Source organism: Mugil cephalus, chromosome 14, assembly GCF_022458985.1.
Source record: "Mugil cephalus isolate CIBA_MC_2020 chromosome 14, CIBA_Mcephalus_1.1, whole genome shotgun sequence".
Lineage (NCBI taxonomy): Eukaryota > Metazoa > Chordata > Actinopteri > Mugiliformes > Mugilidae > Mugil > Mugil cephalus.
The window spans coordinates 7,932,351-7,948,264 of NC_061783.1; the positions used below are offsets into that span (position 1 = coordinate 7,932,351).

Below are 15,914 nucleotides of genomic sequence, written 5' to 3' on the forward strand. Positions count from 1 at the left end.
TCACCTTCGCAGACTGCTGTGTAATCAGTCTTCAGTGGGCTTTTGTTAGCCAATAGCCGAGTTAAACCTGGGTGAGAGCAAATGCCATGTGCCTCAGAGCCTCCAGGTTTCAGACAGGGCAACACAAAATCAAACGATTCAGGTTCATGAATGTCTTTTGAGCAGACAGAATCCTAAGCGTTGTGCAGGATTTTTTGGTGTTTGATACATTAAACTGTTCAAAGTCAGGTAGAAACCTGTTATTAGATTCAGTTTTCTTTTTCTGTGTTTTCACCTCCTGTTTCACAGTTATCTTTTCTTTGTGGCGCCTCCTCTCACACAGATTCACTGCAGTAATCCAAAGCTCAGCCATTACCCTTGCCCTCAAGAACACCTCCTGCAACTGCAGCTCTTGAGTGTGATCACCCAATTTGATCTCCCACACATACGTGTAAAATAATAAGTTGCTGAAAATTTTTAGTGCAGTATCTCAAGTGCGCACTTAAGGTTTATTAACAATAAGGTGTCCTTGCAGTTATTGGAACCTGGTGTTATTAGCTTTATTGCGTCTCCGTTAAGGTACTGACGATAGCAGACAGTATGTGAAGACCAGTTTCACTTATATATCAGTTGCGTACGTGCTTTGCCATGTGGCAGCAATTTAAATGAATCCAATCATCTTGTAAGCCTAGATACTAGACGGAACAGTGCTCTTCGGGAAGAGTATGTCTAAATCCATAAGTACATAGTTTATATGAAGGAACACGTGGAAGAGGCAGACAACAAAATACACGCTTTAACTGGCAGGGCCGTAATCTCTCCGCTCATAAATTGGATTAGGTTTTCCAAGAAGGTCACATGCTCATCATAATAGAACATTGTCTCCTCCCAACATACAGTTTTACATACACATATAGTATATCCTATAAAGGCCTTTTGTGTGCTGCTCTTTATTCTAGCTCGCTGGCTTTTAATGAAGGGTTAAAGGTGGAGTAAGACGTTACAATACACTTAGACTATCCTGAACATCCTCACGGCCCACCAGCTGTTTAGGTTGTGTTCGCACTGAAATAAAAATGTGGTGTTTCAACACAGACCTGGCTCTGTAAATAGGAAACCAGAGACACAACCAGCAGCGGTGGGCTCCTGTGCAGGAACGGGAAAATGACGAAAGGAAAATCCATTCGAAAACAAAGGATAGTAAATCTGGCTAATTCTAACATGCAGAAATTCAAAAATGAAAAGTTGTTTTGCGACAATCCTAGAGGAAAAGGTTGGACGAATATAAATAGAAAAAAAATGAAAAAGGCGCTGTGATCTGGCAAGCGCTCGGTTCTGCTTTTACATCAGGCTTGCGTGAGGCTTTCTAAGACTGGTTTGAGTCCTCAGAGTGTTGAAAAACATGAAGACGTATGCGGAGGTTGCTCTGTTTCTGCTTGATACATTCGTTTTGCTATGTTACACGGAACCAAGATATGCTGCTGTTGTTGCACGGTTAGCTGTAGTATTCTACGAGTCTGGAGCTGGTCGGCTGGCTCGGGGGAACTGTGTCATCCTGTCTGCATGTTAGCTTTGCAGCAGCATCAGCTGCGACACTTTGCTAAGCCACTACCCAGGCCGAGCATCTGAGTCCTAAAAGATGGGGTGTGTTTGAGTTGGTGAAATGGTAGATTCAAAAAAGGCCACTATATTTGATAAGTGCCATCTAGACCAGATTCCACTAAATACTCCTACCTCATACCGCCGCCTTTCCAACCATGTACTAAGTGTAAAAACTCTAAAGACCTTCTTCAAAGCCAGTGTTTGTTTGTCTGTTCTTAGCTTCTGTAGAAACATGGCACACTATGATGTGCTTGCACCGCTTCCTATGAATATATATATATGAAGCAGTCATTCTTTGATTTTAAAATGTATTTTTGGAATTTTGCATGTATTTAAAAATACAGGGAGTGGCATGTAAGAAAGGATTAGGCTGGCTGGAAACTGAAGTAGGATCCTCTTCTCAAGGAGTATAGTACCATAAAGCATGTACCCAGCTAATGAAAGCAGTGCATTATTCAGTAACAAAAACGAAAACTATATTCACACTAGTCCTTTAAGTACAAGGTGTTCTTCCACATAATATAAATTGTTTAGGAGTCGTGCTCCTTTTCAGATTGTCTCTAAAATTATTTCCCCACTTTAATCTAATGTAACGTGCAAAGACACATCAAGTCATATTTAATCAAAAGCAATATTTAACTGTAAACACAGAAAGCAATCACATAACCTGCAGTCTTTTAGCTTCTGTTTGGTCACAGTTTCATTCATACCTTCTGTGATGGAGTTGAGCCAAAACAATGAAAACTCGTATTAATAATTATAGTCTGCACAATATGTAGATTTTTGTTCACTGTACATTATATATTTGCATAGCGCTCTGCGTGATGTATGCACGCCTTTATTGATGTGTGCGTGCTCGCACATCTGACATTCCTAGGTCCCCCGTGATTGCTAGTTTAGGTTCATTAGTGCCTCCGCTACCTCTGGGTCCCTGGCATTCCTCTGCAAGGTATGCTCCATATCCGTGGCTTTGATCCTACGCACGCAATTCATTATTGAGAAGAATTTGCAATGCATTAGCCCAGGGATTCCTTGTGTATCAAGTCATGTAGCTGAGGGTAGCACTCTAATCAAACCTCTCTGAGTTGGAGCGAGACTAGAAGTTGTTCTGAGTGACAACTAAAAAGCCTAAGGACTGCATGACGAGAGTTATTGATGGAAAGAGAAAATAGGTTGGAGGTACGGAGTGGAAAACAGGAATAAAGAGATAATAATTAGATCGTATGGATAGCAATGATACTGGAGGCAGTGAGCCTTTTTACTGATGTAACATTCTGTGGTTACTGCTGCAGAGATCAAATGAGGGATCTAGGCCACATAGTATTCTGAACAATGGAACCAGGAGTGTTAGCGTAAAAATGTTTTTCGTTTTTAGGTTAAAAAAGGAAAGAAGGAGAACTAGTAGTTTCCATTTCACGGTTAAATTAGAATATCTCACTCTACTGCTTGGGAAACATTGAATATAACCACAGTGTTACCTTTTAACCAATGTCAGCAAAATATACGTTTCTAATTATCTGCTAATCCAGTGATTTTGGACAGTCATATCCCATAACCCCATTCAACATAGCGTGGGTCCCATGTCAGTGTTTCCCCATTGTTCACTGTCTATAAAGCGGCACCCGGATTTCTGTGGAGATAAAATCATCAATACTGTCTGGCTGTTCAGCTCAAGAAGAGACTTGGTCAAATGTAATTAAATGTCAGCTCTAAATGTTGTTTCATAAATAGCATGCTGTATGTACATTTAATCTGGGTGTATTTTCCTGTTGACGAGCCACATATATCACTTTTCAGATGCAGCGCATTTCCTATTTATCCTGTGGTCACGAATGAACGTGCACATATTGTATACAGGGTTTCATTTGTGTGTTCTTGTTTTACTCATGTTGTGGGGACACAAATCTGTTTAAACAGTCACTGCTGCAAGTCCATTGTGAACACATGGCTTACGTTTTGTGTAAGATTTGGTTTGGGTGAGAGTAAGATTTAGATTTAGATAAGGAATGGTTTTAGTTAGGTTTAAGATATGTCATCTGTATAGTGTTAAGTCTTGATGGTGGGTATTTTTGTCTTTCCCTTACTTTTTAAGGAGGTATTTTTGGTATTCAGAGTTGTTTTTGCATATTTTAGATTCAGGTCCTCTTAAAGATCGGGGCTCATGAATGACGGTTAAAGTAAAGTTTTGAGGGAAGAATGAGTAAATGTGTTTAATGGAGACGCTTATAAGTCCAAGGACGTGTGTGTTCTCTGACCTCTGCTTTTATCTTGTGGATTAATTTCCAAGTTTCACACCTTTCCCTGCCTTGAGATAATTGCGCACTTTCTTTTATCGGCATGATAACACTGCTTACATGTTCTTGCATCATGTGGCTCGCAGTAAATGAACTGGACGGAGATTGCCATGACCACGGTTTAGTTCAGGTCTGAAGTCTCACTGTCTGGTTCGCGCCGTCCCTTCTGAAGCACCATGTATGAACGTGTCTCCGCCGTGATGAATGATCCCAATGGGACAGTCCCACAGGGGCCACATCCACACATACTGATGAGGTCAGCCCTCGCTGTGAGATTGCCTTCACACACACTATCTCAATTACGTCTAAGGAGCAGCTAGTTGGAGTAATATGTATGTATGCTCTGTATTTCTCTTCTTGTTCCCTCATACCACACGCATCCAAACGCACACCCACATACTTACTTATTTATCATCTTCATGCACACATACACCTACTCTGAAGACTCCCCACAGGACTCGTGATTGCAGCTAGACTGTTTTGTATTCATATGAGAGAGTCTCAGCGCTCTCTATTTCTCTCTCTATTTCTCTCATATGAATACAAAATAGTTAAGGCAGAATCAAAAGAGACCTGAGAAATCTCTTCCATCCCTCTCTTCTCCATCTCATTTCCTCGCAGCGATTCCTCTGACACTTGATTGAACTATTTTATCTTGTTAAGAGGGGACCGAGTGTAAAGGAGAGCCCTCAGCCGTAAACTTCAAAACACGCTTTCCTGTGATTCCACAAAACGTTAACTGCACGCTGAGACACAAATTTCCCTTTCCCTTCTTGAGGCATGCGGTGATTCCACTTCGCTCAAGCTGCCGTGTTGTGCACCTCTCTCGTAGCCCCGGCCCAAACCACTCCACCTCACCCCACGTGCGCGTGTTAAATGGGGTAGCTCAATGGACTTTCTCTACTGGAAACCAACATTTTTCTGTCTGGTTCCTCTGAAAATGACAGCCACAGATGACTAGCTGTGAAGAATGTAAGTGTGAACCTTTAAACACAGATAAAGGAAGCGGGGATAGGAGAAAAGGGTATCCAAGAGGATTGGTTCATTAAAGGAAAAGGTGCGGTCTGCATGTGTTCTACTGAGACCTCTTGAAAAGAAGGACAACGACAGGCTTCTTTTTACACACCAGTATCAACATCCTTTCTGCATCACACTTATCCTTTTACCATCGTTTCTTTCTCACTATCTCCTTATCCCGCCCTGCAGCCTTCACTCTCGGAGTGACAAGGAAAGATACACTGTTTAGATGCTGTATAAAAGGAGACAATTATCCTAACATGCAACCCACGTCCATCCTATCCATTCGAGCGCTCAGCACAAATCCCTACATCCTTCAAAGCTTCCTCCGCTCTCCATCAACCTCTTATCCTCCTGCCACCGCCCTCTTCTTCCAGCAGCCCAGCAATGATTAACACCGGACTTGTTTCCGTTCCCTCCCTCACCTTCTGCTTTTCCTAGACACGCGTCTGTTTTTCCACCCACCTTTCCATCTTTGCTTTAACACATAAATCCAGTCCTGAAGGTTGCATTGGAACATGAGTTCCGTCAGCGCGCCAGCATGAATCCAACACGTGACCACTGCCTGATTCCGCCATCGCTCGTGCAAATTGTCTGAGATAACTCACATCCCAGTACCCACACATACGCTGTACATATCTACATTAATAGTTTATGCAGGAACACGCAGACAGTTAAGAAAAAAAATGCTATTTTTTTATACATGTCGGGCAATTTGTGAGAAACGCTCAATGTAGAGTACGGGGACACGGAGTGTAAAGGAATCGAGGTACCTGAGGGTTTCATAACGGTATTTGCATAACAAGCATCCAATTGCCTGAGGGGCTTACATGACAGGGATGGAGACCTTTGAACACAACCTTTGGGTGCTGGCAGTGTGGGAAGTTTGTAGGTCAACCTTGTAACTATTTATAATTGCATTCATAATTACAGCGTACTGGCTCTAGGTTTTGTGTCTAGGAATTTGAGCACATATTTAATGTTCATTTTTGTGTGATAAATTAGGTAATATTATCAGAAGTGGTATTATAGCAACATTGTTCTTATCCATTGAAATTTCACACAGGTCATATTATTCCTAAAACAAAGCTAATTGAGCTTCCATCCAAGTGGCTTCATCATTTCTAAATAAATCAGTGTTTCTCTAATCAAACTTTGTTGTCATTGGAGACGTAATGTTTTTAAATTTTTTTATAGATAGCTTCCTTTACTCCTTTTTCAAACCATCTTCAAATATCAGTTGTCCTTCGCCATTCCAGTCCCCACCTATAGCTATAAATGTATGTATTTCACCGTAAGAATAGCATTGTGAATACAAGTGGCCAAGATGGGTTTGTTCCAAAGGATGGTTAAATCTTGGTGGATGGGATAAGGAGCTCGGGCATCCAGAGGGAGCTTGGAGTGGAGCCACTGCTCCTCTAGATCAAAAGGGCCAGTTGAGGAGGTTTAGGCATCTGGTGAGGCTGCTTCCTGGGCGCCTTCCCTTGATCCCTTTGCTCAACCGCAGCGTAGACCCATAATTTGCCTTGGGAAACCTCAAGTGGGACTGTGTTGCTAGGGAGAGGGGCATCGGGAATACCATGCTTATGCTGATGAAGATGGATGGATGGATTTATTGATTCCCCATTGGAGAAATTAGCATTTACACAGGAGCACAGTGAGTTAATATCAGCAGTTTTATAAGAGGTAGTGAATACAGTATTTCAGCTAAATGGGATATTTTTTCCTGGAAATTTTGTTGTATTTAAGGTTCAGTTAAATACTCCTCTACAGTAGTTGATCACCTTTTGCATATTTTTCAATTGAAACTGTGAATTTATGAGTTGTTTGAAACAAATTCCACCAATCTTTAGGCTGTTGCCTGCTCTAAATCCACTAAATCAGGCTTTCCTAACTCTCCCTAGACTACAAAGTTGAAGGTTTGATTGTCTGCGCCACAAAACAAAACACGGATGTGTGCCCTCTAGTTTAAGTTTGGCAGCGCGTCACCATTAATCTTGAGGCCCAGAGAATAAGCAACGGCTCAGCTTACTCTGTCTTCTGTCTCTTCCAGAAACTCACTTATATTAGTAAAGGGTTTCTGCTTTGTACTCACACCATATTTTCATAGAGCTTTGAATGATCACATGGCATTATCAATGCTTTATGGATATTAACAAGAGAAGTGTAAGCAATCAGTAGCTTATGCTTGTTGTTGGACGATGTGAGTTAGAAAACTGGAATGGAGCTGCTTTTCAGGCATAAGGAGGTTAACGTGCGAACCAAATCTAATCATGTGTCTGTTCACGTATCTGTTTGGCAGGCGTGGGTGCTTGTGTATGACCGTGTAACACAGCCTACCCTTTAAAAATACCTCTCAGTCTGCATTTGTGTGAATAGCTTGTGGTGCACTGTCTGGATCTGTTTGTTTTTGGTGCGCTTCTTTCTTTCACGAACATTACAACGGGCCTTGTCAAGTAGGTTACATACAGTATCCACACACTTTGTCGAGTAGCCTCTGGCTGCTGCTCACACATCATGCAGTATGAGAATCGGAGCCTGACACCAATTATGCAGAAACGGTGGGAACTTGTTGCTAAACCCGACATATCAGTGGGTTGCTGTTTCTCCTCTGCATCATCTGTTGCTTAAGGCTTTATTTGTGTGTGTTTGTGTGTGCGTGTGTGTGTGTGTATATGCACAGGCATGTGAAGGGACGAGGATACTAAAAGCACACGGAGTACCACAATTTCTATGGATGACTGTGGAGATTACAATTCAATTCACTGAATTTAAAAATATAATGTTGTAGTGAAGTGAGTGCTGGACAGATTTATCATAAGGATGCTTGAGTTTCTTTGCAAAATAGCAGAACAGCAGAATAAACATATATCTAGAAATGCATTTCTAAAAAAAAACTCCTACATACATTTTTATTGCACTAACTATAATAATTATAGCACCTGTCTACTTTGCATTAACACAAAATCACTCCATCTCTCTTGTTGTGGAGCACGAGTGGAGAAGAGGACGGGCCGCAGACCACTAGCAACATGTGATGGCACCCACTTGTCACTCGCACCAACCATGTTTAATCATACACAGTTTAAAGCCTTAATATGGTTACAGTTGTCAAGTAGGAGGAAATTAGCTCAAGGGATCAAAACCACTCTTGTGCGAGAGTGGAATCGTGATTATTCCTGCTGTAAGCTTGTCCATTTCAACGTGAGGGTCTATGGGGACTGACAGCTGCACTTCCGTGTTGGCTTTATATTGCTGCTTGTTCTCATCTAACCGCGTTCCACTCTTTTCTTTCATTTTGCTGGCATGGACTGCAACAGTTCCAGAGGGGAATGAAAGTCTAAGTGCAAATGAAATAAGTTGACATAAACCAGACCTATTTTTGTATTTTTTATTAGATCTTGAGGTTTGTTTGCAGAAAAGAAAAAGCAACTGGGAATATTGTTTGTCTTCAAATAAGTCCTTTTATATTGAGTGGTCCATGTCAACATCACCATCCCTCTCTCATTTGTTCGCTCTCAGTACCACTTTCTATCCCTTTAGTCCTGCAGAGCCTGCCCAAAACTCATACTTACACATGCTCACACACGAGACTCGGTAGCAATATATCATTATGAATCCACTGCACTGAGGCTGCAGCTCAAACAAACACACACGTACACACGTACACAGCTACAGTGCGTTTCGCATCCATCGGACCACCAGCTGGCTGACAGCTGTCTGAGCCAAAGTGAAGGGTAGATGTTTTGACAGTGTCATCTTTCTGATGTCTAGACTGAAACTATTAAATGCTGTGGCAGATGTATCTGCTTGACTGACACCGTGGAACAACCATTGAATGCTCTGGTTCTGGCATCTCCGATTCACTGCAAAACGTTATTTCTTTTGGCCTTCACCGCGTTTTGTCTTTTCTCTATTCCTATATTGTCTTCTGTAATAACATTATTACCTTATGGTCTTTTGAATGCTGATGATTTAATCCAGTTATTTCCCCCTCCTTTTCTCTGACTCACCATTTAATACATTTTAGGAAAAAAACATATGTACAAATATATTGTACCTCCTTTATTATTATATTCAGTTTTAATTTGTATATAAAACGAACACAATTCTGATTTATCAAGAGGAGCTACAGTTTGTTTTAGCAAAATTAAATGCAAATAGAAGTGTGCCAACAGCTTTTTGTCTGTCCAAGGTTGCTTTGTTAAAACCTTGATTTTAATGCTAAGGGCATAGGGATGAAATTGATTTCAGAGAGTGTGGACTGTCTACTGTCTTGGCCTCTGAAGTATTTTGTTTTATCTTTTAACAGTATGCATTTCCTGGTTTTCCACACGGAAGAGGTCCACGACGTGCTTAGGATTTGGGATGGGCCCCAGGATGGAGGCGTCCTGCTGAGGGAGCTGAGCGGCTCAGTGCTTCCCCCAGACGCTCACAGCACCTTCAACACCGTCAGCCTGCAGTTCACCACTGACTTCTTCACCAGCAAGCAGGGCTTCGCTCTGCAGTTCTCTGGTGAGAACCAATGAAACTAGACCGATTGGGGGGAGTTACGGAAATGTGGAAACAGAATTGCGTGAGACCGAAACCCCCACGCCCTCCTTCTCATGTCGTAACTGAAGGCCAGCTTTATGTCATTTCACTTATTAAGCCGTCCTTTGCTCCTCCAGTCTCTACTGCAACCTCCTGCAACGACCCAGGCATGCCTACTAATGGGACCCGCAACGGGGACAGCAGGGAACCCGGAGACCATGTGGTGTTCCAGTGTGATCCTGGCTACATCTTACAGGGGGCAAACAGGATCACTTGCACGGAGATCAACGGTCGCTTCTTCTGGCAGCCAGACCCTCCTACGTGCACAGGTCTCTATAAACTCAGCATGGCGTCATTAATCTTGCCTAAATCCTACATGGATTAGCATCAAAGCTAATCTGAAAGTCGTCACATCCCCATTACCGATGCTGAGTAACTCTTAGCCAGCTTTCTCTGAGGTCACATTTTCACTGCCCTCTTTACCCTCAAAAAATATGCTGAGTCACACAGCTTCTTGAAAGTTTGATGTGTAACTACACTCTGTGAACTTATTTTTTCAAAAAGAGTCCTGCTTATGCTTCAGTGACTCGATCCAAACACGAGACAGTGGAAACGGAAGGGAAGACTAGGAAAATAAAACAGGTTTTATCAAGCGTGTCATACCCTGCAGCCTGCCTAATGTAGTCTACTCGAAACCTTCCCAACTTTTGTGGAACAGGTAGACAATATATACTCCTAACGTGATTACTTAACAGAGTCCTTAAGTGAATCTTAAGTGGCAAACCAGATTGCTGCGATCCCCAGACATTTTCTGAAGTCACTGCAGCAGACAGAGGGATGTGATTAGCCTGCTCCTCAGCAGCTACGCAGACCCCTCAGTCAGTCCCATAGTCTGTACAGCTTGTTTTTAATATATGATCCCCCACACAGTGCTCTGTTACAAACCAATGTGCAGTAATTAACATTAGCAATTAAGACCTTGTAATTAGCTGCCTGGTTAAATTAGCACTTAGCTTAGTTCATCTTTGGGTGAGGTGGTGGACAGTTCTCTGACACTTACAGGTCAGAAGAAGATAAGTCAGTGTCAGAGCGTGTTAGCTGTGTCTCAGTAATTTCAGTCATCTGTTGCTGCATAGTCCTTATAGGAATATGCAGCAACATAATTCGCTTCTTATAGGTGAAGGCGCACAAGAGAAAAAACCCTTACTAGTTTTAAATTGGTAATGACAATATTAGATCAACTTGTTCTTTGGAGCTTTTTCAGCTATGTTGGCCAACAGCTGTCGTTTGCTATTTACCACTAGATTCAGTGCAGTGAATTGTGTTAAATGTGTTCTTTTCTCTAGCTCCATGTGGTGGGAACCTGACAGGTCCTAGTGGGCTGATTCTGTCTCCTGACTACCCTGAACCTTACCCCCATGGAAGGGAGTGTGACTGGAGAGTCACTGTCACACAGGACTATGTCATCTCTCTGAGCTTCAACCAGTAAGCTTCAGTAGCTTTTGTGTTTTGACTGAGCATTGCTACCATTGATCTTATTTTTCTGGATAGCATTATGATGTTTTGTCCTTTCACCCCAGAATTTTCAAATTAAGCTGCTACCTTGTTTTTAGCTTATCATTATTCTGATTATTAATGTAAATGTGTGTAACCAGGTTCAGCTTGGAGCCCAGCTATGACTTCTTGCACATTTACGATGGGCCGGACTCCCTGAGCCCTTTGTTGGGTAGTTTCTACGGCACGGATGTTCCAGATCGCATTGAGAGCAGCTCCAACACGCTCTTCCTGGCTTTCCGCAGTGATGCTTCCCTCAGCAGCAACGGATTTGTGCTGCAGTACACGGGTACGTTCCTTTGGTTAGAGGCATAACTTGTCTAACAAATACAGTGTTTGGCTACTCGTATGAAACTATAAAGTTGGTGGAAACTTGAATTTTCTCTTGCTGTGTCTTTTTATGATTCTGAACAAAGCAGTGACTTTTAAATAGGTTGTGTGACTTTATCCCCTGAACAATTGATGTTTTAAAAATCTTCCTCTGGCAGACTGACAGTGGATTTACCCTGTGCTGCTTATCGACCTTGCAGATTGTTTCTTTTAAAGTTTCTCTTGTGTCTAGTCCAAAGCGAGTGAGATTAGTGGTGTGACAAATGCTTCAGTGAAAGAATGGGGCGCCTGTGCCGCAGCATCCTGATCACCACCCTCCCATTTGTGCCAATGTCTGCTCGGGTGTCGTTATTGATGTGCGCCTCCTCTGGTAGTGTTGTAACACAAAGAATTATGGAAATAAAGAGGCGGCAGCATGTGTGCTTAAGCTCTTTTTGATTGGTGCAGCTGCACAAAAGGCTTCTGATAAATTAGAGCAAACAACGTTTTGTTGTCTCACGTCTAAGCTTGGCTGACCGCAGTTAAGTGTTTGGGGGACCCAAATTTATTTGTTTGCGTGAGGCGCTCCGCACTGCACACATGGTGCAGGATGATCACAGACGTCCTTGAGAGTTGGTTTGAGGATGGCACCACACATCTGTGTTTTCAGCATTTGTGGTTCACAGTTGTGGTTCTAGTGGAATGCCTCAGTGCCTGTGTGTTAAAGCCTTCTCTTAACAAATATGCAGACGCCGAACAAGCTCTAAATTAGCCGGGGCATCTTTGTTAGGAGCTTTGCTTGAGAGAACAGTGTTAAATCTTCCTAAATCTCACGGCCTCAATTAGAGCTGCTTAAGGTATCAGACATTTAACCAATTCCACATCGACCCTGATCTCCCTGTGTCTTGGCTGGTGTTCCGACCGGATTTGATCTATATAAGCAGTTCAGGCAATTTTAGCTGCAATTTACTTCCAGGCTATACATAAATGGAGTGAAACACAGCCGTTTTGGAAAGACGCCGTCACAGAGCCTACCCCTTAACTCACTCGCAGCAATATTCACCGCAGTGTGTGATACAGTGTGTGATATTGTATGGCCAATCTGGTTGAGCAGATGGACCCAGTGTGTGGCTCAGAAAAACTCCCTCACCCCACTTCCAATTCTCCACACTAATGAACCATAACCAAATAATACATAAATTACCTCCTCAGTTTCAGACAAACAACGTGGCACAAAGGCATGTTTGGCTGCGACTTTGGGTCTGTTTGGTGAGGAAGCAGCGAGTTGACGAGTTGGCCCCCGCCACTATTTGGTCAGCTCGTACACTGAAAATTGCATTACACAATCTGCCTGAGGTGCTGTCATCCTCTTTACCAAGCAGTCTTTATGTCTTTTCTGTTTCCTTGTCTCCGGCCATGTTTGATTGGGCTCTCCAGGGAAATATATGGGCTGGAAAACTTTCCATGGCTGAGCCACATTTGAATAACACACCCAGACGTCGACAAGGACATTTATGCAAAGATAACACGCACATACAAATGCCCTCATACCTCTCTCTGTCGAATCCAATACCTTCACCGAGTCTGAGGCTCATTTTCACTTTGCATCACGTCACCTAAACTCCTCATCATCTATTTTTCAAAACAGATGATGCCTCTCTCTCATTTCACTCGCACCTATGAAATGCCCCATGACGAGGCTTGTTAAGTCGGTCACGGTGATCGTGGCAGCCGGCCTTCTCCTGACTAGCTCTTGGTCCAGGGTCAGTCCATACCCAGCGCCTGCTACATCCATCACGCCTCCGCTGTCTCTTTTCAGGTGTGGCGCTTTAATTGGGGAGATGGCGAGGGAAGGTTCAGGTCTAAATCAGCATACGCAAGGGCCCGGCCTGTCTCGAACAGGTGCTCTGAGTGACAGACAGACCAAATGTCTGCCCAACGTGAGCGCCCCAGCACTCCGTGACGCTCTGAGGGGACGCCTCCTGTTTGGTCAGATGGTGTCCACCTTTCAGCTGAGAAACTAGTCATTTATCTAAAGTGCTATATTTCCATTTTTAATACATTTGGATTACAATTTTGATTGAACTTTTTACTGGTTCCTACAAACACAGAACAATATGAGAACAAAATGAGGTGACAATAGGAAAAAAAAATGTAAACATATCTTGGATGTGTCATATCGTCACGTCAACAAATCCAGCTCTTATATGGCATTTGCGAATACCATTGGAATTAAACAGAAGCAAATAGTCTTCTTTGATGACATCCCATTGAACTTTTAGAGATAAGTGCTTATTCAGTGTGAGCACCGTTAAAGTGTTCTCTTTTTAAGATTTCTATTCAGCCAATCCGTGCTGAGGCACTTTGGGTCTTCTGCACAGATATTGTTTTAAGACTTTTTTTTTTTTCCTTTGTCAAGTGCTGTAATTTTCCTGACAAGAGAAAACATTCGACCTTCCCTTTCGTGTGTTAAGTCATCGAACATTGAAGTTTGCTGCGAGAACGGAGTGGACCGCGTTGAAGATTGAGCTCAATTGCTTTGGGCATCTTTTTATTTATTTTTTTCCTATGTTTATTTTTGCTGCAAGGGTGTGAAGTGTACCAAATTGACAGGCCTCATCCCGCGTTTCCACCTAAACACAATGCGACGGTAAATCGAGCAAGACATCTTTTTCTTACGGCCTGAGGAGTAAGGAGTGGTGATTGATATGCGGTTAGAGGCGCTGCTGTGTGAGTGAGTGAAGTTTGGCAGAATGTGCTACTATAGGTGTGTGTGTGTGTTTGAGGAAGAAAGCTTGCGTATGTGCATTGTCTTCTCTAGTTGGCTGCACAGTGAAGCGTTGTTTGAGCGGCGGTTGTGTGCAGTCAGCAGACCTTGGGCCAGCGCCACGCCACTCTCAATCAGCTGCCTGTCTGTCTCCACAGCCATACATACCCCAGCAGCCACAGATGAAAGGCCACCGTCAAGGGCTAGAGAGAAAAGTGGCAGTCAGTGAGATATATTTACTGAAAGAGTTTCCTCCAGAGTTGCAGGAAGCAAGGAAAGAGTGAAAGGAGTAAACGCAGCCACAAAGGAAGCAAAGTCAGAAATCTAAGTATATCAGTAACCTGAGGCAGAAAAACAATTTTCTGTTCCGCTATCACTGCTGCAGCTCGATGCAAAAATCTCCTTTATTGAATACCAACATGTGCTCCCTTCTGTCTCTGATTTTCCACCGTGTTACCTCTTTCCACAGAGAACCCTAGGGAGTCTTGCTTCGAGCCTGGCCTGGTGCGCAATGGGACGCGGGTGGGCACCGATCTCAAGCTGGGCTCCACCGTCGCCTACCACTGCGACAGCGGCTACACGCTAGAGGGAGACGCGACGCTCACTTGCATCATGGGGGGAGACGGCAAGCCGAGCTGGAACAAACCCAAACCCATCTGCATTGGTAAACACTGACATCTGGAGTCTGTTGTTAGGAACACAAATCACATCAGTGCTTATAGATCCATCACATGTAAACATGCATGTATGACCGTGTAGCGCTTCCACACGGCTTTGTCCTGCAGGTATATATATGCACAGAGCCGTGTGGGTTTCGGTGATATTAATAGACGTGAGAGCGTAGCCTTAATTTAATCTGCAGTTTGAAGAGAGCTGCTTATTTTGCATATCTTCTCTTCACACTCACAGCGATGCCTACGTCATTCCGACTGCTCTCTGATAGCCCCATAACACACGCTGCGCATATTCCCCCGGAAAGATGGAAAAAGACCACGGAGCCTGGCTCGTCGCAGTGTGAAACCTCAGTTATATGTCAGATGGAAGACATGCTCGTACCACACACATTTTCATACGAGCAAGGCGCACATTCACGTATCTGTATTCAGCACCACCACCAAGATACGAGTGCACACACACACACCAACACAGAGCATTTTTAGGGGCTTTAACCAGGAGAGGAGATTCGGGCCTCATGACACCAAGGCTAAGCCAGATGGACACTTGGAAAACATTGCAATTTCACTGTGGCAAACACGAGGGACATCTTCCACCCAAAGCCCAATCAGACAAGAAAAGTAATTTAGGAGTGATGGGACAGGGGGATGAAAGTAGGAGGTGGGGGGAGAAAGGGAATGGTCCTCTATCTGCTTCAGACCTTTCTCCTTTGTTTTCCCCGTCCTGTTTCTAGTTGTCTCTTCATGTCTCATCTCTGCGTCTCTCTGCAGCTCCGTGCGGTGGACAGTACTCCGGTTTAGAGGGAGTGGTCTTGTCTCCTGGTTACCCTGGCAACTACAGCAGTGCCCGGACCTGTTTGTACTCCGTAGTTGTGCCCAAGGATTACGGTAAGCTGAGGAGGAACGGTGCGTTAGTGTTCCACTTTCACTGGCAGATTTTTAATCGTGCATGTTTGAGTGTGTAAAGGTGGGTAATTATTTGTTCTTAATTAAGATGCAATGAGGCAGAAATTATACTCAAGTGCTGCACTGGATGCTGAATATTTTTTTTGCTGTTGCTGAAAATAATGGGAAAAGGGAGGAAAATGGTTGAGCATACATGAATATTCTTAGTGACAGTGTGGAGGAGAAAGCAAGTTTGTGCTTGTAAAAGCTCCCACACTCTGTTTCTTTAGATTGGAATTA

The 15,914-nt window shown here is 43.3% G+C and overlaps 1 protein-coding gene across 1 annotated transcript in view; it reads left to right on the forward strand.

Moving 5' to 3' along the window:
- The window catches only part of csmd2 (CUB and Sushi multiple domains 2), a 236,551-nt gene that overhangs the window by 154,120 nt on the left and 66,517 nt on the right, over positions 1–15,914 (forward strand). Inside the window, exons 27-32 of the mRNA XM_047605624.1 lie at positions 9,205–9,407; positions 9,563–9,754; positions 10,772–10,910; positions 11,081–11,268; positions 14,525–14,719; positions 15,501–15,617. Of these exons, the coding sequence (XP_047461580.1) occupies positions 9,205–9,407; positions 9,563–9,754; positions 10,772–10,910; positions 11,081–11,268; positions 14,525–14,719; positions 15,501–15,617 (1,034 nt within the window). The remainder of the gene's footprint in view (positions 1–9,204; positions 9,408–9,562; positions 9,755–10,771; positions 10,911–11,080; positions 11,269–14,524; positions 14,720–15,500; positions 15,618–15,914) is intronic.